Genomic DNA, 23,051 nt, shown 5'->3' with positions numbered 1-23,051 from the left:
ACAACACAACAGAATAAAATAACACATCAAATAGCAACCTAAATATTCTACATTTGTTTAATGCTAACAACAACAACAACAAAAACAAACGAAGTGTATAGAAAGAGTAACATTATGAAAGAGTACTAGAAAAGGATGGTGCTGAAGTTGTGATTGATACTTTCCCTAAAGGAGGGGAATATCCAACAGATAGGGTTAAATTTCCTATTAATATTAGCGACCAACCACCAAGTGAAGTGGTTTATAACAGATCATGGATCTGTTTTGTATTTTTAACCATTCCTGTCACTGTCACCTGTAATTGTTAAGTATACATACTCAGTAATCTGCAGTTACATGTCAGTAAAGAGCAGTAAAACGAGGTCCAAATCGATAGTAATAGCTTTGTAATTCGTCTTTCTCACTGAGGACTATTCACCTGAGGGGGGATAGTTTACTGTGTGTGTCAGTGATCTGTTGTATGTGTTTATAGACCAGGGGCTTAGAGAGCATTTTTCAGTGTCAATATCCCTAAAGCTGAAATACTCGATTTTCTCTAGTAGAAAGTCAAATAATCAGACATACCTTCAACTTGTTGGATGTTTATTTATTTACTGTGTTGTTTTGGTGTTGTTTTTTTTTTTTTTTTTTTTTTGTCTTCTAAGTTCAATTGCATTAAATTTGACAGGTATTCTGGTGGTTCAAGAAAGGGGCTTGTTACCAGGAGGTTCCTAGTTCAATCCCAGCTCAGCCACTGAGTGGGACCCTGAGCAAGCCACTTAACGGGTTATTACCATGAACCTGGTTCCCTGAAATGGAACTGTAACAATTATCGCAGAGCATATGGAACTGTCGCTCCCTATCAGACTGGAAAGAGGGTGGATGGAAAACCTCCAATTCCACAGACTGGTTGATGCAGGATTGGTATGAAGCCTAACATTTGTCCTGACTTCTGCAAAAATTAAGCAAGCTTTCGCAATTGAAAATGCTTGCATCTCACTCACCGCTTAGTGGATGTGATTTCAAGCAAGAAAGCCGCTTTGAACCATAAAAATTTTAGCTCCTCTGAATGCAAGGGCTCAAATGAAGGCTTCATGAAGTCTTGAAGCACCATGTCAAGCCTCCAGCGAGGAACAATATCCTTCATAGGTGTCTGAAACCCCCAAGATTTAAAAAATTGCCCACCAGGAAGTGAGCTCCTGGGAGAATGAGTCAATTTTGACAGATAGACCTTTAAAGTAGAGGGGGATCACCACTCATCAAACAGGTCCTGCAAAAACTGCAATATAACTGCCATGGGACAGGTCATAGGATCAAAACCCTGAGGCAGGCACCACATCTGAAAGACGCCCTATTTATACCTGTACTGGGAACATGTGGATGCTGCTCTGGCATTTTGCAGGGTGTTAGAAAGCCCCAGACGGCTCAAATGCAGCCGTTCAGGGACCAGAACCAGAACCATAGGATTAATGGATTGGGATGCCACAATGTCCCCCCTAACTGAGCAGGTCACAGTGGGAGCATGGCGAGCATATAACAGTTGCCTTGGCCACATCGCCAGTGGGTCCCGGCTCCTGCTATGGAGAAGTCTCTGGAACGTCACTACTGTCAGTATGTGTGAGCAGTGCAGCATCTCATCTACGTGGACTCATGCCCAGGTGTAATGGGGGCGTCTAACAGCAGTGCTTTATCCCCATCAGTCACTCGTGCCTGGAAATGCCAAAGCTTTCTTCTTGCATCGCATCTATCAGAGATTTCTACCCACAGCATGCTCATTCAGCTATGAGATATGGAGCAGGTTTTTATTAACCAACCACAGTTCCTCCAGCTGCTGTGGTCAGGGTCTATGGCTCTCAGAAATAGCCCTCAACAATCAGGTCTGGTAGGCTACCAGTATACTGTTGTAGTTACCCAGCCTTGCGGTGAATGCACCAGTTGAGAAAGTCCTCTTCAAAATTACCTCCAAGACCCTATACTGTTTGTTAGGGCAGGTAGCGTCTTTGGTCAAGTCCTTGCTTAGGTGCCTACACCAGAGAGTCAATTGGAGCGGCTACAAGAGGAAATTGGCCCAAACCCAACTTCTGTGTCATGCATGCTGTACAACACCCCCATCGACCGGGAAACAGCCAGAGCCTACAGGCTCACACGGTTTGCGTTACCGTAAGAAGCAGTATATAGGGATGTCCATCTATATAGTTTCTGGCAAACCGAAACAGTCAGAACAAATACAAGACTGAGAGAAGAAGCCTGCTGTTAGAGCCCTAACAGCCTTCGTAATGGTGCTGCAAGCAGTTACCAAGTGAGATACTGTGGCAGAGACTGCAAGTTGTATACGTGTTTCTGTAAAAAAAAAACAGAAAAAAGACACGCACAAGAGAAAAACTCTCACAGAAAACAGTAATAACAATATAACAATTCAAATAATACTAAAATCATTTGAAAAAATGAAACTTATTTTAACTCCGAATGGAACAAAGCAACCTGTAAGGAGAGCACCAGTTAGCTGACTCAAGTTGCTTGGTTCCAGCGGGATGTGGCAAAGGGCACAAAATTACGTGTAATTAGAAAACTAAAACAACATTAATAATCGCATAAATGAGTGTATTACACAATTATCAAAATATAGAAGATGATAAAAAGTAACGAGGTCTCATCTGTCTAGGACTCTCTCGTCTAGGTTCAGTCCTGTGAAAGGAAAAATGATGCTGTCACCTGTGCATGCAGTCTTCCTATGCCCTCGGGGCTGGCACGACTGCGTCACAAGCGTTGGAGCGAAGCTTTGGTATAATTTTATTGAAGTTTGAGGTCTTTGAGGTAAGTATCCCATATGGCAATATATTTTGTACTTGATAGGGAACCTCCTTGTGCTCTGTCTTTCAAATTAGAAGTAAAACCGAGGTCCTAGTGTAAGTGACTCTGCAGCAGCATTTGTGATGCATAGTTCACCCTCTATTCTCTGTAAGTCACTTTGGATAAAAGCATCTGCTTAATAATAATAATAATGATAAAAATAAAAATAATAAATAATAATAATAATAATAATAATAATAATAATAATAATAATAATAATAATAATAATAAAAAATTATGCTTGCAGGCAGTTGGCACACCTGAAAGCTGGTGCTGGATTTTTTAAGCCTCTTCTGTATATCTCACGCTTAAAATTGAAAGCATTTGATTCTGGAGTTTAGAAAAACTGCTTTACTGCCTGGACATCTTCTCACACAGCAAGGTATAAGACACAATGTACAGTGGTTGTAGTGGTTGACTTTTCCTGATTTCCTGTCCTATCAGACCACAAACATTCTCAGTAGGATTGAGATATAGCAAATTTCCAGGCCGTAATTGTTTGGGGGCCATTATTTTTCCAGGCCATAAGGGGCTCTGTCATCTTGTATGCAGAAATCACCGTTGGGAAAATGGTACTGATCCGTAGGGAGGAGGTGGTCTTGAAGTGTTTTCAGGTACAAGTCCTTGTTCATAGCTGTCCCCTTTGGTAAAACATGTAGGGATCCTGTGCCTTTGGCAGAAAAGCATCCCCATATATGGACAGTTTCGGATGCTTTGTTGCTGGGATGGTATACTATGGCTTGTAAATTTCTCCTTTGAGCCTTCAAACTCTTAATTCACCTCGGTTTCCAAAACAGCTGAAGGGGGACTCGTCAGAGAAAATTACTTTGGCCCAGTCATCTTTGGTCCAATCTTTGTATGTGTGTCAAAAGTTCAGGCTTTCTGTGATGTTTTTCTTCCTCAGAAAGTAGACTGGGCGGAACAGGGCATGATCAAGTGATGCCCTTTGAGGACAGTGTGCACGAATCGTGAATGCAGCAGTTTTGAAAGCAATGTAAGATTATCCCAGTAATCATCAATTGCAAAATAAATATATATTTTAAATACAACTTTTTGTTGTCTGTCTTAAAATATTTAAGTATGTTTGAGTGGTTTTATGTTTACAGAGCTCTAAGGTCACTACATCTCGCAAAAGACAATGAAACCTGTCGTATTAATCATAATAATAATTTTTCAAAATATTCTAAACATCTGACAATGTGGATTGCAAAATTCACCTAGATTACATTTTGCACAACCAAAAATCATATTTTTCTAAGTAGATTATTTTTAGTTTTATGTAAATCGTTTTTATCGGGGCTTTCGTTTTTGATTTACTGCATGAAATTAGTGTTTTTGGTTACTTTCCAAAATGCTTGAACGATTTTTTTTTTTTCTGTCAAAATATGTATCGTAGTAACTTGACAGTACTTGCACACTTAAATTGTACCTTCTTTCTTTTGCTGTCTTCCACAACGAAATCCCTATGGTCACGGGCACATTCTTCTGGGGTTTTTGTGTGTAGGCATTTTTGTACATTTCGCCACAATTCTGTTTTAAATCCTCAGTATTTTAACAGTTTTATATCCTGCTAACAAGCCTCAGTCCTGACTGTAGTCTTGTTTTAAATCTTGCAAGTGGAGTCTCCAATAGAAATGTAGGAATGTGCTGTCACTCAGTAGTTGGGGCGGGTTTAAGGTATTCAGAACGAATCAATGACAGATGCAAGCCAGGAAGGCAGGACATTGACCAGCATCACTGGGAAATATATTCATTATTATTTTTGTAGTAGGTTTAATTTTTTAATGGAAACAGGATAAAGGTGACATAAATTGATTAACCATTTCCACAGTTTTTCCGGTGTTTTCCGATGTTTATTGAATCTTAATTTTTTTTTGTATAGGGGGTGTTTTATTGGGTTTTGATCAGTTAAAACTGAAAATCAGAAGCCCTAATTATATTGTATAACAGTGTGTTTTTAAGACAAGTGGCCATTGAATTTCCAGACTTTTTCTGGTGCTATATCTGTGGCGGACTGAGTTTCGGTTGCTGTTTACTTTTTTTCTACAAAACCACACCGACTTCATTATACTACACATACAAACTGCTTTAAAATATACTTAATACACTTTAATCTTTCTGAATCCCTGTTTTCGCATTATTCTGACAGGAATATTAATATTAAAAAAAAATATATATATATATATATATATATATATATATATATATATATATATATATATATATATATATATATATATATATATTTTGAGGCGGTATTTTGAGACCGTAATCTAAATTGACAAAAAGTACATTATTGGTTGGTGCTATGTGTCAGGAAGACATCCCTCTTAATTATTTTCCTATCCCGAGAGGTTTTACGAGATATAGGGGTTAGATTACGTGACGCACACTGGAGGTTTGGACCAGCGTCAAGTTCAGCCCAGTCTCTGCTCTGAGATAATGCCAGCAGTCGTACCAATGATCGATCTGTAAGGTCTCGTTTGGTTTAGATATTAGAAAATTTGGAGGAAGAAAAGTATTTCCAATGTGATATATATGTTTATATATAAATAAAATGATTAGTGTGTGTTGTAAATCCACTAACAATACTCAGGATGCATTTAAAAGGCAAGTTTTTACTTTACCCCTTGCACACAGACAAGTGATTGACAGCAGTGACAGAGATGGTATGACGGGTGAAACGTCACAGGGCAGCTCTGATGGGCTAGTTGCATCAATACAATTCATGGTGGACCTGATTATGCAAATATGCTACACCGTTTAAAAACATTGATTTGCAATATAGAAAGGAAGTTAAATGTGGAAAATATGCCATATTTAGTTTAAATTGAAGTACATTTATAATATTTTTAAAGAAAGTGCTTCATATTATATGTAGATATTCACATTAACTGCTTTTTCAGTGGCAAATGCATTGATCCAATCTCGTATAATAACGTTCTATACAATATGTAAAACGATGTTATTAAGACTTTTTGACCCCTAAAAAATTTTAAATAAATTATTGCATAACAGGTATAATTATAATTTCTTAACAAACAAACAAATGCCCTTTAAAATGTGCTATAATGCATTACATTTCTGTATATTATAAACAAAAACCATGCATTTAAAAATGATGTCAATGCATTTTTTGCAGTACAGACTGCACTGACACACCCTCCTGACAGTCATGGCAGTGACAGATGTGTTTTTAGAGCATGCTGTAGCATAAAAATAAAAAGATCTTTCAATTTAAAATCATAACCTAACTTGGTGTGAATTTTTCCTTTGCAAAATTGTAATATTTTAGTGACAAATGTTTTTTTTTTTTTTTTTTTTATTCTGAAAGCAAAAGTCAGTACAGTACAAAACTTAAATTCAAGATGCACTCCGGGTAGAAAATGGAGTCAAATTTGGTGCATAAAAAAGCATTTTTACACGTTTAACACCTTTTGTTTTTATTTGAGATGTGTTTAAGTTAAGCAAAAACTACTGATAGTAAAGTATTTTGGGTTCTGTTTGTTGACATCTAAAAATACACCACCCTACAGAAAGGGTATCTCAGCAGGCCTCCCTGACACCAGACCATTCTCTAAGAGATATCGTCTCACGGTGGGCGCAGACGCCATCACTCCAACTTCTTTCCATTGCTGTAGTAAGTGGACACTACTGGCTGTCCTATCTGTCAGATTTGAACAGCACAGGTGGTGATCCTGGCAAGCAGTGCTGACGTACAGACCTGGGGGCAGCTTTACAGCTTCCAGTCTCATATTTCTGGATGATCCTAGATACTATTCTTTGGCTGGCATAACCTATGTTGGCTATCTGATGACTGCAAAAACCATCCTTATGTAGTGGAATGATGACTGAGCTTAAATCTACTCGTTATCACTTCTAATTGTCACCTTTTGATTATTTCTAATTAAGTAACATGTGTCAAGATTTGTGAAGTCTTCGGAAACCGTGTTTTTTCATGTTAGGTTTCGAGATGTCACGTTTTTCAATTTGTCAGTTTTTCATACAGAAAACTACAAAGCAGTATGTAATTTAGTATGCTAATATAACATTATTCAGCAGGTTTTATTCAACTATGAAGCAAAATTAAGTTATTCTATGCAAAACTTTAGGCCAGAGCTGTAGGTAACCACATGCCAGTATAGAAAAGGAACCTGCTTTGACATGGGTAATTATTTTGAATCTCTAAAACAAAAGATATTTCAACAACATATCTTCGTCAATGTCTTACAACAGAAGAGCTAAAGTACACTATGTTAACTTTTTAACAAGCCTTTACAGGAGAGCCTGGAGATTTCATTTGTGATAGAAGTGTTGTTGGAAGCACCTACTGCTTGGCTAAAGACCACATCTCTCCTCTGCTTTAGGACAAGGCCTTGAGGAATGCTGCATGCTGCTTCCTGAAGCAAAACAAATGCCATAGACTTCTGGCCTCGATCAACGACTTCTTTGACGCAGTCCTTCAGTGCCACCACAAGAGGGTAGAGCTGCTCATGCCAGTCACCTTTAAGACCAAGTACAAGAAGACAATGGAAGTTAAAGCTTTGTGAATAGAACCCTGGGTTTCAATTCTGCATGCCTAAAACACATAACAGTACAGCAATTAGCAGGTACAATTCAGAAGAAACTTAGCTGACAAACTTAAGTGAGATCTCTCTCTCTCTCTCTCTCTCTCTCTCTCTCTCTCTCTCTCTCTCTCTCTCTCTCTCTCTCTCTCTCTCTCTATATATAATATATATATATATATATATATATATATATATATATATATATAGTACCAAGGTGGGGGCATGGAGAGAAGTATGTGTGTGTATTTTCACGGGTGTGTGTGTGTTGGTTGGCGGGAAAGAAGAATCCTGCCTTAATGAGTCTTTGCCTGGAATGTGGCTGAGGCATAACTGGGCAATTGGCAATCAATTAAGCCAGCAACATGGCATAAAAGCTGGCCTTTGTTCCCAGTATGGGTGTGGATTGCCATGTGGAGGCTAGGCTTGTGTGCAAACCTTGGAAGAGAAGGTATTTAAGACTTCTAACTGTGGTTTTTTTACCGGTAAACGGCTTAGCCATCCTGTATAGTGTAGAACTGAAGTTTAGTTAGAGCTCATGGAAGGAGGTTTTGTGTTTGTTTTGATTTAATAAAAGTGCACAGAAAAGTGCTTAAACTGCAGGTTTCTGTGTCTAGGTCAATTATTTAAAGGCAAATACGTCACAAGTGGTATATACACCGAGTGGCTAAGACGTTTACCCATAACAAAACCCACACTTATTTAATTAGAAGTCTTAAATACCTTCTCTTCCAAGGTCTGCACAAACCCAGTGTTCACACAGGCCTTAGCCTCCACACAGCAACCCACACCCATACTGGGAACAAAGACCAGCTTTTATGCCATGTGGCTGAGGCTTAATTGATTGCCAATTACCCAATTATGCCTCAGCCCCATTCCAGGCAAGGACTCACACACATTATATATGAATGAAAAACATGATAGTAATTATCAGGCCAGTTTATTGCTAAGCAAATTATTATAATATATAGTTACAGTGAAAAGTGTATATACCCCAATGGAAATTTATAGCTTCTTGAAATTTCTCAAAAACAAATAAGTATAGGAAAAATCTTTTGTAGTAAAAGTTTTGCTTTTGGGAAAAAAAATTACAAATATTTATTTCAGCAATTTTTTTGCAAAACTCCAAAAATGCTAATTCAAAAGTATTCATGCTGTGACAAGGAAAATTAATAGCTAGTTGAGGCACCTTTAGCAATAATAACCTCTTTAAAACAATTAGGATACTAGTCAATTAGCTTTTTGCATGATTCTTTAGTGATTTTTGACCATTCTTCAACGCAAAATGGTTCCAGTTCTTTCCAAGGACTTCTCTTGTACACAGCCTTTTTCAACTCATACCAAAGATTCTCAATCGGATTTAGATCAGGACTTTGACTAGGCCATTCCAGAACCTTGATTTTGTTCTTCTTTAACCATTTTAAAGTAGATTTTGATGTGTTGAACACCCAGGTGCACTTTAAATCAAGTTTTGTAGAGGATGGTTTCAGATAGATCATCTGCACACATCAAAATCTACCTTAGAATGGTTAAAGAAGAACAAAATCAAGGTTCTGGAATGGCTGTATGCTATGGAATCCATTTGACCATGTATTGGAACTAAATTTCCTGTGCCATTAGAGGAAAAACAGCCCACTAGAAATATATTAACAACACCATTCTTGACAGCACATCTTTGTACGCCTCACCAGACTTTCTCCAAACGTAATGACTATCTGCATGACCAAATAGCTCGATTTTTGTTTCATCACTCCACAAAACCTTTGACCAGAACTCATATCCATCATTCAAATGCTGTTTTGCAAACTTTAAACGATTGTCCTTGTAATGTTTTCCTAAGAGTGGCTTTTTCCTTGGCCTGCAACCATTGAGACCATCACCATGCAATACTCGCCCTGTGATTGAAATGGAAACCCCAGTCCCACCTGCAGCCAATTCACTTTGAATATCTTTAGCAGTCAATCTTGGATTGTTATTAACCTTCATCACAATTCTTCTACTTATTCTTGGTGAAAGAACCTTCTTTCTTCCAGACTGCTGGAGAGTTGTGACAGTACCACTACAGTACAAGTCTTATACCTCCCGATAATCGAAACAAGAGTTGAAATTGGGATACTCAAATGCTTGGAAATCTTCTTGTATCCTTCTCCATGACAATAAATAATTTTCTGCCTAAGGTCTTCAGATAGCTCTTTACTTTTCCCCATATTGACTTATTGGTAATGACAACAATCATCCTTGCCTAACATGCTTATACTCTGTAAGAATGCTCACCCACAGTCCAGCATTTTGTACTTTTCTAGAATTAGGTTCTGCATTATCATATTGAAATTTCTAGCATCTTGTAGACAATACTATCATAGCATCAAAGTGTATGAATATTTTTTAATTAGCATTTTTGGAGTTTTGCTAAATAATTACTAAAATAAATAACCGTAGACACAAAAACGTAGCATAATATTAAAACTCACATTGCCTATTATGGGAAAAATGCTTAGTTCCTGGTAATAGTTTTGTTGAACCACATTTTTTGGTACATTTCTTTAACAACATAAGAAAATCTTGTATTGAAAGAGTAGCCTGTTAATGTGTAATTCAATGAGTGCTAGGGTAAAATACATTTATTTCAGTAGTGTGCAATAGTCCCTTATTAATTTAAAAGGGGAACTCAATTAACTTAGATAAATGTTCAAAATAAACATCTAGCCTGAGAAGCCAAAGGCCTTTTTGTGAAATATGCTGTGTTAACCAGCTAGGCAGACTGTTTTAGATGCTTATAAGTATATTTGGACGTGGTTTTCAAATCCAGCTTCATATACATTTTTTTATATATATAAAAAAAGAAAAAGTATTTTATTCATTATTTCATTTTAAAAACCTTCCAATGCAACCTTAGTACACTGTTACAATGTGCAGTATGTGTATTTGTCAACTTGAAATCTACAGCCAACACTTCTGCTGCGATCTCCAAATGTTAGAAACATAAACAATAAATTCACAGCAGTATAAGCAGATCGAAGTATTATGATTAATTCCAAATTTAACATTTTACATTTGTACAGGGAACATAAATAAATTCATAATAAAATGCCGTATCATGTACAGGGGATTTGTAGTTAGTATGCATTCTAACCAACGAAAAGCTAGTTACTGGGCAGGACTTGCAATATAGTTGATGGACAAATGAGGGCGTAGTCTCCTTATGTTTTTGTTGCACAGCTGGTATTTACATTTTACCTTGTTTGTAAGCTTTACAATGTTCATAAAAAAAAATAACACCATAAAAAAAACATGTTTCAGGAAGAGATGAGGAGACGACGAATCACAGTTTTATACCTGCCCTTAAAAGTGCTGGCTGGCTAAAAGTAAGCTTTTGACCCGACATTTAAACCGCAATTTCCAGGAGATTGAAAGCCCACTGTTTTTCTCAGCATCATGTAAATGAGCTCCTTCCTCATAATGAGATACAGGATGGAAAGTTTATTTACAGCCGTCTGCCTCTTCATATTTCACCAGAAAGAACAAAATGAGGATTTCTTTTTGTTGTAGGAAAAAAATCATAATACAACCTAGCGTACCTACACAATTTAAAACTGTGCAGGAGTGAGGAAAAGCTATTCATGTTCAATCAAAACAGTTTGTGTGCATTAGACACGTGGGAGAGAAGCCATCATTCATCATTTGGTTGCTTTTATTGTTATTCTTTCTAATGAAAGAATAGCCCTGGTGATGTCATTTGTATCTCTGCTCGTGCCAATACCTGCCATCTTCAGAAAGACTAGAAAGAAAATCGTCAACGTCAGATGTGCTAGTGTAATTTTGGGATGTGGGCCATTCTACCTTATCAACAAAGGGTGTTTTGTTTGGCGGCTTTGGGGTCCTAGTAAAAAACTTTAACTCTATAAGGTCCATCCAGTGTTAAATATCCTGCCGGCACTGTGAGAGACAGCCCTGCTTGCGATACACCACTGGAAAGAGGAGAGACAGAGCTTTAAAACAAGGTCCTATTTGTGTATTTCCAGTAGAGGAGATAGCCATGAATGTCAGTGTTTTGGAATGTTGCTGCTGCGCTGTAAGACAGACCTACCTTAGTGCAGTAAACAAACATTTTCACACAAAATCTTTATAAAATAAGCGAAATGGTGACATCGAAGGCATTCCGATTTTTCTTGTATGTGGATCAGATGCATGAGACAAGAGCTGTTTAGGGTTATGTTACCATGGTCGCCAACATGCTGGCCAGTCAAACCACAGTGAACAGCCCAATCTTGTGCCACATGATCAGGGTCCCTGGGACGAATAATTGAATTTTTTTTATCTTTTTGTTTTCTTTTGCACATTTTCAATTAATCAGTTTTTTTTTGGCTGCTTTTGGTCCCTTTTTATATAGGGCATAATACCTTTATATATTATCCAATTTATTAAAAAAAAAAGTCCATGTTCCTGACATGTTGAACTTACACCATCAGATTTTAGCTGGCCATGCTAAAATACAAAATAAAAGTGTCTCTCTTTTTCTGTGTTTTTTGTTATCTATATTATTAAACAGGGAGCGTCTCAAACTATTTAACTTTATTTTTTTTTAAGCCTAGTGTGTGCACATTCATTTCATGTATGAAATGTAACCTTTATAGTTAAAGAGTTATAGCCACAAATCCAGCAGTGAAAACAAAACAAAACAAAAAAACAGGCAGACATTGCTTGGACCCTACCCCACAGTATATTTGGTCAATTCCAACTGCCAAAAAAAAAAAAAAACACAACCTTTTTCCCCTAAGTATCTACAAAGCACTTAATAAATTGTACATAATTTAATGCTATAGTTGGCGGCCATAGTTACAAGACTGTGCTATTTGTTTTCCACTTCATAATGAGAATAAAAGTGCTAGTGCACTGGCATTATGGGGCAACTGGGAGCCACGACTAAGCTGAATTATAACTGGTTGAGGCATGGACATCAAAACTCACTACTATTAGTGTTAGAAAAACAGCTTCTGAGTCCCCAAGTGGCTCATCCAGTTAAAGCGCTGCTGCGGGGAGCACAGGATGAGTCATACAGCTTGGACGGCACTGGTTCGCGTCCAAGCTGTGCAAAGAGGCTGAACTTTGCTGGGGATTTCGAAGGGGGCGTCACATTGGCTCTGACGCTCCCAGGGGTGGGGATGGGAAACCGGCTGGGGACTTATTTCCCTCACTGCGCTACAGCGAACCCTACTGGCCAGACACCAAGCATATTCAGAGTGGATAAGAAGCAGGCCTGATCTCTCTCTTCTGGGATCTGTAGCCCACCTACTTCTGCTCTGGATTGCTCGGCGTAAAAGTGATTCTGGCTTTAGGCTTGTGAGATCGGAGGATGCTCATATGCCCTCAGAATGTCCATGCTATGCTGCGGTGAGGAGAAAAAACATTCAAATTGGGAGAAAATAAATCAAAAGAATAATTGGTCACTTTGAATAAAACAAACAAACAAAAAAAAAAAAAAAATTCGGCCATTACTGGTGTTTGATAAAATGCTGTGAATAAAGAGTTTTCTACCATTAACCAAACACATGATTTGTCTTTATTGTGTAAATATGTATTAAGAGATTCAGAATTCATGACTGAGGGTTTGAAATTATGGATTAATTTCCTACCGTTAGTATGTGAAGTAATTACATCTGCTTGCGAAAGATCTGCTCCAGTTTCCTGATTATTATTTTCATGCTCTAGTAGCTTGTCCACCATGGCAATGATGCAGTTCAAGCTCTTTGCTACATTCACCCAAACCCTGTCCTGCAAAAAAACCACACATAACAACAATTAATATTCTCATGCAAATGTTTCAGAATTAACCTTAGCTCATCCCAGTACTTCACAGTTTAATTTCAAATCCTACATACCTCAGCTACTAGATCTCCAACATTTTGAGTGTACTGTAAACAATACAAAGGCTAGCCATAAAAAAAAAAAACCCTTATCTCGATATAGCGAGAGACCCACAGAAAAACAAATAGGTTAACAAATAATGTACAACCACTCCCTTGTTTTATCGGGGGCGTCAGGGTCCAATACAAATCCTGTACGCAATCCGCTTTTTCTCATTTTTCATAAAAAAACAACACACCGTTTTAATTCGTACTGCGGGGGGTAATTGCTTCTCATCAACTTAAGTCTCCAGTTAATTTCATGAGTCTTCCTCTCCTTTCTCAAATGCACAAACCCAGTGCATTGAAAGAATGCATTGCCAACACAGGAGGTTTGTTGCTAGGGAGCTGACGTCACTGCCCTGTGACTTTTGCTAGTGCACTGCTGCCACAAGTGAACACCTCTCTGGCTAAAATAAAAACCGCTTCAGCATAGCTATTCAATTTCCTTTGTGTTACTGTGCAATGCGTGTGTATATAACAGTATGATATTAATGCTTTGTTTTCAATTGTTTTGTATATTTTTGTTTGTGACGTGCCATACAAAATAAAACAAACAGTAATTCTAAGTGAAATTGCCTATGTATATTGCAGCAAAGGCACTGTAAAAACAGGGAGCCATCTCCAGGACCGCAATATATCCGAATCCGCAGTATAGAGAGGGGCGACATAACGAGGGGTGGGTGTCTTACTACGATGTAGAACCCTCCAATCTGTGTGACTTCAGATCACCTGCACTTACATTTTTTTTCAGATTTATAGACATGCCAGTTCAATAGTACCTATAATATTTGCGGGCTGCTGGCCTTTCACTTGAGTGAGATAATTACAGCAATATGGCAGTTCTGATAGACTCCAGCAATAATTGTTTTGACACATTCTGCAATCTGTTTAATGTGTCTTACTGGGTGGGTTACATGAGGTGAAACAAGTTACTCTCCACCCACACTGTAAAAGAGTACTGTGAAATAAAGAGGTATCACTTGCCCACTCTTCCTCATCGTATTCAGAATGATGAGGTATAGAGTCCTGTCGCTTCAGAGGAGGTGGCGTGGAGGTGGAGTCTTCCTTTGGCGTGGGGCTGCTTTCGTCAACATGGTTACAAACTGTTGAATTCATCTTACTGACATAGCCAGGTCGAGCTGTGTAGAGTGCAAGCAGGGCGTTCTTGACCAGCTCGTCTTTCAGTACGTGTACAAACTGTTCCATCTGAGAACAAGACGACACTTAATCAAACAAGCTGTTAAAAAAAACAATTAAAAATCATACACAGTATGAGGCAATTTATTCTGAAGCTTTATATTGAGCTCAAAAGAGTTCAGTGTTTAGAATTTAAGAAGGGCTCTCAAGGGTAATAGTGTGGGTATTACAATAACAAGCCAGGACACTTTTAGTACTAAGTCTGTTCACTATCTCCATAAAGAATGCTCTGTGCAAGAAGATCATTATGCTCAAAATGGGATTTTGAAGCTCAGACTACCAATTTGATTCCAGCCCCAGCATATAAAAAGGAATGGTCAAATGTCATGTTTTGCTAATTAAGATCCCCATTCCTTCTGAATGATGTCTAACAATCTCAGGTACTGTCTAAGCGACAGCAACTTCACTGAAATGTGAGATAATGTCCACACAAAGTTGTAGCAAAATTTTGGAATATATATTCTTCATTAGCCCAACCAATCAGACACCAGAACTAGGGTTTCTGAAAGCCTAAGAAACTTGTGCTATGGAATGTCAATCCTAACTTTCGTCACAATTACTGTAAAAAACTTTACATAACTTGATTTTCTAGGCACGTTTTGGGGGCCCTAAAAAGGGGGGAGCGACGTTTATGCCAGTGCGACCTACACAATGATTTTTACGGTAGATGAATGCTCATAATAGAGCTATAAATGTAAGTGTAGGCTTATGTTTTGCAAAGCAGACTGTTGTCTGCTGAAGATGAAGCTTGTTTGTACCTTTTGGCCATTACACTGAAAAGAACTTCACTGACCCTCTCATACCCTGACAAACCCAGATCCAAGATTAAAAAGACTTTTTGATAGTAAAGATTATCTCCTTTTATAAATTACTTTTTTTTTTTTTCCCCCATAATGTTTTTTTTTTTAAATGAGTAAAAACTAGAATCTCGGTTATGATTACCCCATGTAGCGGTAGGGGCAACCCAGACACAAGCAACATGGACTCTATCGAAAACTGGGGAGAGGGAAGGGACTGTACTGTAAAATGCCCGCACAAATGTTGACTGTGAGTCTGTGGTAGAATGTGTGGCAAGTGCGTGCTGCTCTCTCTCTTTTATGTGGGTGCAGCCTTGATTAGCCCACTCGGGCTTTACTTTTGTGTGAATGAGAGCAAAGCGTCAGCGAATTGGGAGAAGGAATCAATCACCAGAGCTCACTTACATATTGTGTTTTGAATGGACCAATGGTGTGAGACAATGGGGGGAAAGCAGGAGATATAAAATTGGCCAGTGCACTGACGGCTGGCTGTTGTCAGTGTGAGTAGTCAGAGAGAGAATTAAAGGCATTTAGCTGAATGAGCATTAAGATTTATAAATAAAAATAGAAGTTATAACTGCTTTTGACTGTCTCTGGGGTTTTATTTCTTCCCACTATGAACCCGCTTAAGGCAGATTGTTACACTTGAAGCTCTTTTGTTAAGGTTGGTGATGTAAAAAATGTTTGTTTGAGAAAAAAATGTATTTTTTTGTATTTATTTTTTTTACTGCATGTCGATCTCCACTACTTCTTTGAATGGCTTTGGGTCAGGTGTACTACGATGTGCCAGTCACAGTGCAGACATCCTGCAATTTGCATTTTTGTTGCGACACAAAGTGAAAATGTCGTCGTATGTAAAAAAGAAAAAAGTTTATGAAGGCAAACAAAACACACTAAATTAAATATTTGTTGTGTCTTCTTAGCGAGATCTCTAGCATTATACATTGAGAGAGTCGTGCAACATTGTTCAAATAATTAGTGGAAACTGAGTTTTGGTTTGCTGCAGCAGAGGGTGCTTGAAGGATAATGTCTATGCATGTAAGAGTGCAAGAATCAAAACAACATTCTTGTTAATATGAATTTCAAAGGACTAGCAACAAATTGTGTATTATACCACTAATTTGTATTATCATGAGTAGACTATAAGCCAAATGTATACTGTCCGTTTTTATTTCAGTTAGTCAGTGGTGCAATGCTAAATTGTGCACAATTACAAACCACCTGCACATTAACAGAATAGGTGTGTTTCCTATTCCTGTACAGATGCTTAGAATGAGCTGGAGGGGTTAGCGGCACATGTGTGCAGTCTATTGCTCCCTGGTTGTAGGGAAAAAAATAGGTATTTTGCTGTATGCCTCAAAAATGCATTGAGCACAACTGGCAGTGCACGAGAAAAGGCAGACTGGGAAATGCCAGCAACAATTACGACTGTTTAAAAAATGCTTTCAAAAGGTCTTAAAAAATGGATGCAACTGTAAGTGTTGCAATTATCTGCAGCTTTCGTACATCTCATTGCAATATTTGAGAACCCTGATTTCCACACCCTTTTTTGAGACTTTGCAGAAACGTCCATAACTACATATTTATCTGAGGTTGAACTGCAAAGATAAACTGCTGCCGCAAAGCACTCCCTAAAAAGTTGCTAACAGCATTGCGCCTGTTTAGTACACTTCACCCAAGACGTCCAACTCGTTTGCAGCTGGTTTGCGACAGGTACAACACTTCAGTACACCTACCCCTCAGTGTCACACGTGTTTACAGTAGCAACCTTACAAGATGAAGTATATTAATGTTGAAAAGATGCGTCAACAAATTTTCATGCACCTGTAACGTTATCTACTTTCCTATGAAATGTGTATGATAAAACTGAATGTTGCTATATAAGGGAGGTGGTACAACTTTAAAAACAGATAAAAAGGTAGTCTTTGTACAGCCCAAAGCCCAAATAAGAACAAAAAGATATAATTTAACCATCAGCAGTTATCTTGCCTGTATAATTATTTAGTCCTGTTCTAGGTCTGGGATCAGCGTTTATCAAGTCTCATTTGTTCACTTTTCTTTTGTACTAAAACCCTTAACATACTCATAAGAAGTCAATGCACATAGCACACTATGTAGCACATTCTACTTTTCATTTAAGAAAAAACAGAATTAAAAGGAGATGGCAATTGAATAAAGAAACAACTTTAATTCAAACCTCAACTGCATATTGCATGTACTGTACTGGCGCCTTTAATTGCAGTCTTAGTTTAGAAAGCTACATCTGAAAATGTGGCATAAACACTTCAATTCAAGACAGACTACCTTTTTCGATGGGCTAAACCACTCTAACCTGAAGTAGCAATTGGATAACATGAAAGCAAAAACTGGAATAGAGAATTTTTTTTTTTTTCCGGTAATTTTTTCTAGTGTCAGCCAGGGTTATAGTGTGTTTTTAAAAGGACCGTTTGGCAGTAACAAAGTAATAAAATGAACACAGGACTCATTAGCTTGATGTAATCCTGAACAGCTGTCAATGTAAATCTTGTTTGATTATACATCAAGGCCACAGCTTAGAGAGGAATCTCTGCTACGGGTAATACAGTGCATGAGTTGCAGTCCAAAACAGTTATTCATTTAAAACATGTCTAAATGATGCTACTGCATTTCAGCTGTATTCTAAATTAGTTAATCACAGAAAATAATGATCACTTTGTAGCACACTCAATTATTCCACCTCCCTAAACAAAAATGATTTTACTTAATGAGAAGTCATATGGGGAGAGAGTTAAAAGGGCTTTGTGACAGTTTCTATGCCACAGACCTCAGCTGGGGCCCTGTTCCTTGGACAACAATCAACACTGTGAAATCTTACTTTGTCTGAAAGAGTCTTCAAAGCCTCCTTTAGGCTGTCGGATGAGTGCTGCTGTGCAGAATGAAGCAGCTGGTCGCTCAGGCTGGAGATGAGGGGCTGCAGCATGCTGATGCTGGTAAGTACCTCCTTTGCCTTGGATGTGTTTTCAGGTGAATAGTAGATGCACTGGTATGCTGTGCTGAAACTAGTATTCAGGATAGACACAGGGGTAAGTTTATAAATAACACACGGCTCCATACTGCTGTAGGCTCATAAATATACATTTTATTTGAACCAATGTATTTCAGAATGTTATGCAAAAAATTCACCCCTGCCCCTGCATATGAAATGTGAAGACACTACCTTAAAGTATGCATCACCAATCTGACCTGAAGATAAAACAATTTAACATACAGTGTTTATGAACTCTGCAACTGAGGGGCTGACACTGTTTTTAAAATTACTGCCATAAAAGGTCTATTTTGTCTTGGACAATCAAACCTGCCAATTCAATCTCAAAGCTTTGGGTCTTTCCAGAAACCAAAAGGGTGTATATTTTGCTTAGGTAGTACAGTTGGTCTGAAGACAGGACTGAGCTGGAGATTATCCCCAGTTAGTACTGAACTAGCTAGCACCTGGTTAGGCACAGAAAAACAGACTGCATCCTTAAGTTTATCGCAACAGAAACCATGTAACAACAAGTCATCACAGTGCAAATTATAAAGAATAATGATGCATTAGAACAGAATAGAACATATAGCAATCTTAAAAATGAACCCCCCTAGGCTACACATCTAGTTATAACAGGTCACAGTTTAAACACCAAACATTATTACATTCATTGATTCTTAATCAGAGGTGGGCCCATTTGTTTTTATTGACTCCTTTTTCTGAGTGTTAAGAAAATAAAATAAAATATAAAATGCTAAGATCAATGAAAGAGTTCTTGCCAAGAAGGGACTCATTAACTAAAATGTAATCTGTGCAACATCTTTTCTACATTTTAGAAAAATAAGGATCAAGTGCCTCATCAGGCCTCTTGTTTGGAATTTTGAATTAGAGGCTTATAGGCTTGACATGTCTTTTTTTAAACTTATAAAGCAAACAATGCCCTTTGCAATGGGTGTTTGTCTCTCTATTGAAAATAACTTGGCAACAAGTGCAGTGAAGTTTATATTTAGGGCTTCTGGTTTTTGGTTTTAACCGATAAAAAATGATAAAACACCCTCAATACAAAAAAACCTCAAATTGGTGCATAAAATAACATACCTACAAAAAGAAAAAAAAAATCCAGTGCAGTTGGGCAGTGTCCCTCCCTCCTGACTTGTCTCTTGCATTGATTTGTTCTGAATATTTTAAACCCACCCAAACTACTGATTGGCAGCAGATTCCTACATTTCTATTGGAGGATTGTAACACCCTTGCAAGATTTAAAAAAGTGAGAGTACAAGAAACGGAGGACAGTTTGATAGGTAGTAACTCAAAAATAGCTAAAAATAATCACCTGAAAAATGAAATTCATAAAAACCAGAAAACAGAAGCTCTAGTTGTATTTAAGTGTTTGAAATATGAGGTATTGATATAGTTACTTTGTAATGGTTTCTGAGATATGAGTTGTTGACAGTGCTGCAATGGTTGCTTTGTCAAGTGACCTTTTAAAATGGTTAATACTTGGGGTTTTAATCAATTAATCATGCCTGCGGGTGTTGATCGATTAAAAAAATCATTGATAGATTAATCTAGTCTACCCACACGCTGTAGCAAAAAAGCAGCACCTGAGAAAGAAATTTAGAAAGATGGTGGAGAATACCTCAAAAGACTGTGGCAAACAGGGTACTCTATATTTTACCATAGCTCAGAAGGAAGCAAAAAAGACTGCAACTACAAGATTTATGTACAGCTATATGCTGCTAACTACCAGTAAATTAAACTAAAATAAAATAGCACTCAACTAAATTGCCAGTTAGTTTAAAGTTTGTACTAAAATGGCCCTATTCAACACAATAATTGCCTGTTAAACATTAGGTGTCATTAATAAATGCTTGCTAAAAACAGCATTAATACCAAGTGTTACCTTTTGTTGTCTTTCACTACAATTATATATTATAGCAAACAGGTGTGATTTATCGATTAATTGTCCAGATGGGGTGATTAAATCGATTAAAAGAAAATGGCAAGATTAAATCCCCGAGTTAATACCCATAATCAAACTTGGCACAGAGCACTGGTGCACCAGGATTAAAAATAATAATTGAGCGTTCCACATTGGGGAGAAAACTACGGTAAAAACCATTGGCGGTGACTATATATATATATATATATATATATATATATATATATATATATATATATATATATATATATATATATATATATATAATACAATTCTAAAATGAGGTATGGGAATTGGGAAAACCACAAACATAAGTATAATTATAAGTACAGACGATCCTTGACTTACGACGCACTACACTTACGTCTCTTTTGCATTATTACCCTACTTCGACTTTACGACATCGATACGGCATTTACGACACGGTGAGACCTGAGCCATGCGTCATGTGCACAGCTCGGTGTTCGAATTGCAGTATCTGTCATGGTCAAAGCGTTTTTTTTTTTTTTGTTTTTTTTTTTAAAGCATGTAACTGTTTTTTTTTTTTTTTTTTTAGAATTTATTTGCCCTTAAAAATGTTTGATAAGAGCAATGGACTCAAAACGAAACCTAAGCTGTGAACTCTGTCACATGATGAGGGTTTTAACTTCAAGCAATTGTAGTTCCATTTAGGAATACCACACGCTGAATACGTCATTGGAAAGCCCTTAGTCTGTACTTTTAAACATATAGATGCCCGAGTAATACGCATGTACCCACCGGGCTAAGTGTAAAGAGTTAAATATATATTTGCATAAGTACAATATAACAGGTCACTTTTGTAAAAATATATTATCTGGCCAAAGAGTCAGGAACGTAACCCCAACTTATAACATTGTTCCTATGGGAAAATGTGCTTCGACTTACAACGCGACTTTCAGGAACCAAATGTGTCACTGCCTGTATAAAATTAAACAGTCAAAAACAACATGTTCAGTATAATGCTTTAAACATTTAGGAAGAATGCTTGTGTGAATATGATGAAGGTAGAAAGCCTAGATCCATGGAAACAAAATAAATACATTATCATTAAAAGGATGGGGACAAGCTGTTACACGTCAGTAACACCTGGAAACAACAACTGTAGGAAAATATAATTAAAGAGCAATCAATTCTGTTTATTCCAGCAAGGCGTGCCACTCAGGCCTGACACTCATACAAAGGGAGCTGACGGCAGGTAATGGGGAACCCTAGAGTGGGGACTGTCTATAAAGCCTCAGACACAGCCAACTCCGCAATGGGAGAAGCTACACGCTGATACCAAGGTTCAGCAGAATCAAATAACTCACATTAGCAAAACCATCAAACAGTAACATTTCCCTTGATTTTCATAAATTATCAATAAGAATTGGTTATGACAGTAATGTGAGGAAGAGATGCACATTCATCTACCTAATTAAATTGCAGTCTCAAGTGCATACCTAATTAATGCTAGAAAAATTAATAAAGATCTCCCATCTTTGTGTGACAGTCGACACGAACAGACTGCAGCTGAGGACGGGGGTTTAATGCGTGTTGTCCCCACTCCCCAAATCATATTGTAAAGAGGCAAAATTATATTGCAGTCAACCTTTGTCCTTTAGAAAATGCTCAGAGCAAAGGACTAGACAGGGATGGAAATGGAACTCGCATATCAGCTTGAGTCATTCCAGGCTAATCTCTTAAAAGGAACACTCAGGGAAATAAATTAGATTGATTCCCTCAAAAAGCAGCTCAAGGTGCTTTGAATTTATAGGTACAGTACTGTAATACTGAAAAAAAATACTACAGCAGTGACTTGTTTTCGCAACACATTTCACAAAAGCCAGCACCTTTGACAACAAAAACTGGTTCAGGTAAGAACTTTGAATAGGGTCACACAAAGGTCATGCATAAAGCTTTTAATTTGCTTAGATCACTGTGAGTCTTTTTTTCCCCTTGTGCAATTACTTTGACAGCAATGTTGAATGCAAGTGACATATAACAGCGTACAGCATGGGCAGTGAAGTATAGGCCATTCTTTTTTACATGTACAGTAGGGAAGTTTGAGCTTCTCTGAAGGGCTGTGCATTTATTTGTTGGTGTGTTGGCATTTTGCATTAACAACTCTGCATCTTAAAATCCACAAATAATATATAGGTTCCCAGGTGTAACTTGCAAAGAGTTTTATAAGCTTATAAAGCACCAACAAATCACATTAAATCTTTGGCAGCTTTACGCAACTGATCAATGAACTTTACTGACAAAATCATTGTCCTACAGCTTTAAGTGTGATGAAAATGCTGATGAGGTCTGAATCACAGGGATAGAGTACCATCACAAGTATAAAGGACAGCTTGGAAAATGCTTACAATATTTTCTACCATTCTCCTTGTCAAACTAAGGAGCCTAATATTGTACACTGCTACACACTGACTTTGGCAGTGCAAAGTGATAAGGAGACAACTGGTGGGGAAGCGGCAGTAACAGGCTAAAACTTAGCAGCGGCTATCCCGGTCTATCTGAGACCACACCTAATCTCTGAGCTAATTTCTAAATGGGTAGGTCAGAATTCAGAAGATTCAGAGATTCCCAGTGAGAAAGATGTTCTTAAAGAAATCTAAAACACCTACAGTTGCCATTTTGTATCTTACGTTATTTGTATGTTACTTGAAGGCTATTTTACCAAAGGTATTTTTGACCCTTCTCAGAAAACAGCCCTCATATGTGACACAGCGACATTTATCTTGATATTTGCTGGTTGGCTTTGAAAACTACCTTGAAAAGTAATACATTTGTACAATGTATCCCAGT

General features: G+C 37.6%; 1 protein-coding gene across 4 annotated transcripts in view; it reads right to left on the bottom strand.

Annotated features, from left to right (window-relative positions):
- inpp4b (inositol polyphosphate-4-phosphatase type II B) overlaps positions 1–23,051 on the bottom strand; it is a 214,984-nt gene that overhangs the window by 45,614 nt on the left and 146,319 nt on the right. For all 4 annotated transcript variants that reach the window (XM_041223071.1, XM_041223078.1, XM_041223084.1 and 1 more), the window contains 4 exons: positions 18,149–18,332; positions 14,285–14,506; positions 13,028–13,166; positions 7,161–7,333 (listed from right to left, as the gene is read on the bottom strand). In XM_041223071.1, coding sequence (XP_041079005.1) covers positions 7,161–7,333; positions 13,028–13,166; positions 14,285–14,506; positions 18,149–18,332 — 718 coding nt within the window. The remainder of the gene's footprint in view (positions 1–7,160; positions 7,334–13,027; positions 13,167–14,284; positions 14,507–18,148; positions 18,333–23,051) is intronic.

The sequence above is a fragment of the Polyodon spathula genome, chromosome 2, assembly GCF_017654505.1.
Source record: "Polyodon spathula isolate WHYD16114869_AA chromosome 2, ASM1765450v1, whole genome shotgun sequence".
Lineage (NCBI taxonomy): Eukaryota > Metazoa > Chordata > Actinopteri > Acipenseriformes > Polyodontidae > Polyodon > Polyodon spathula.
The sequence above is the reverse complement of the archived record's forward strand: the minus strand, read 5'-3'. Positions and strand labels throughout refer to the sequence as shown.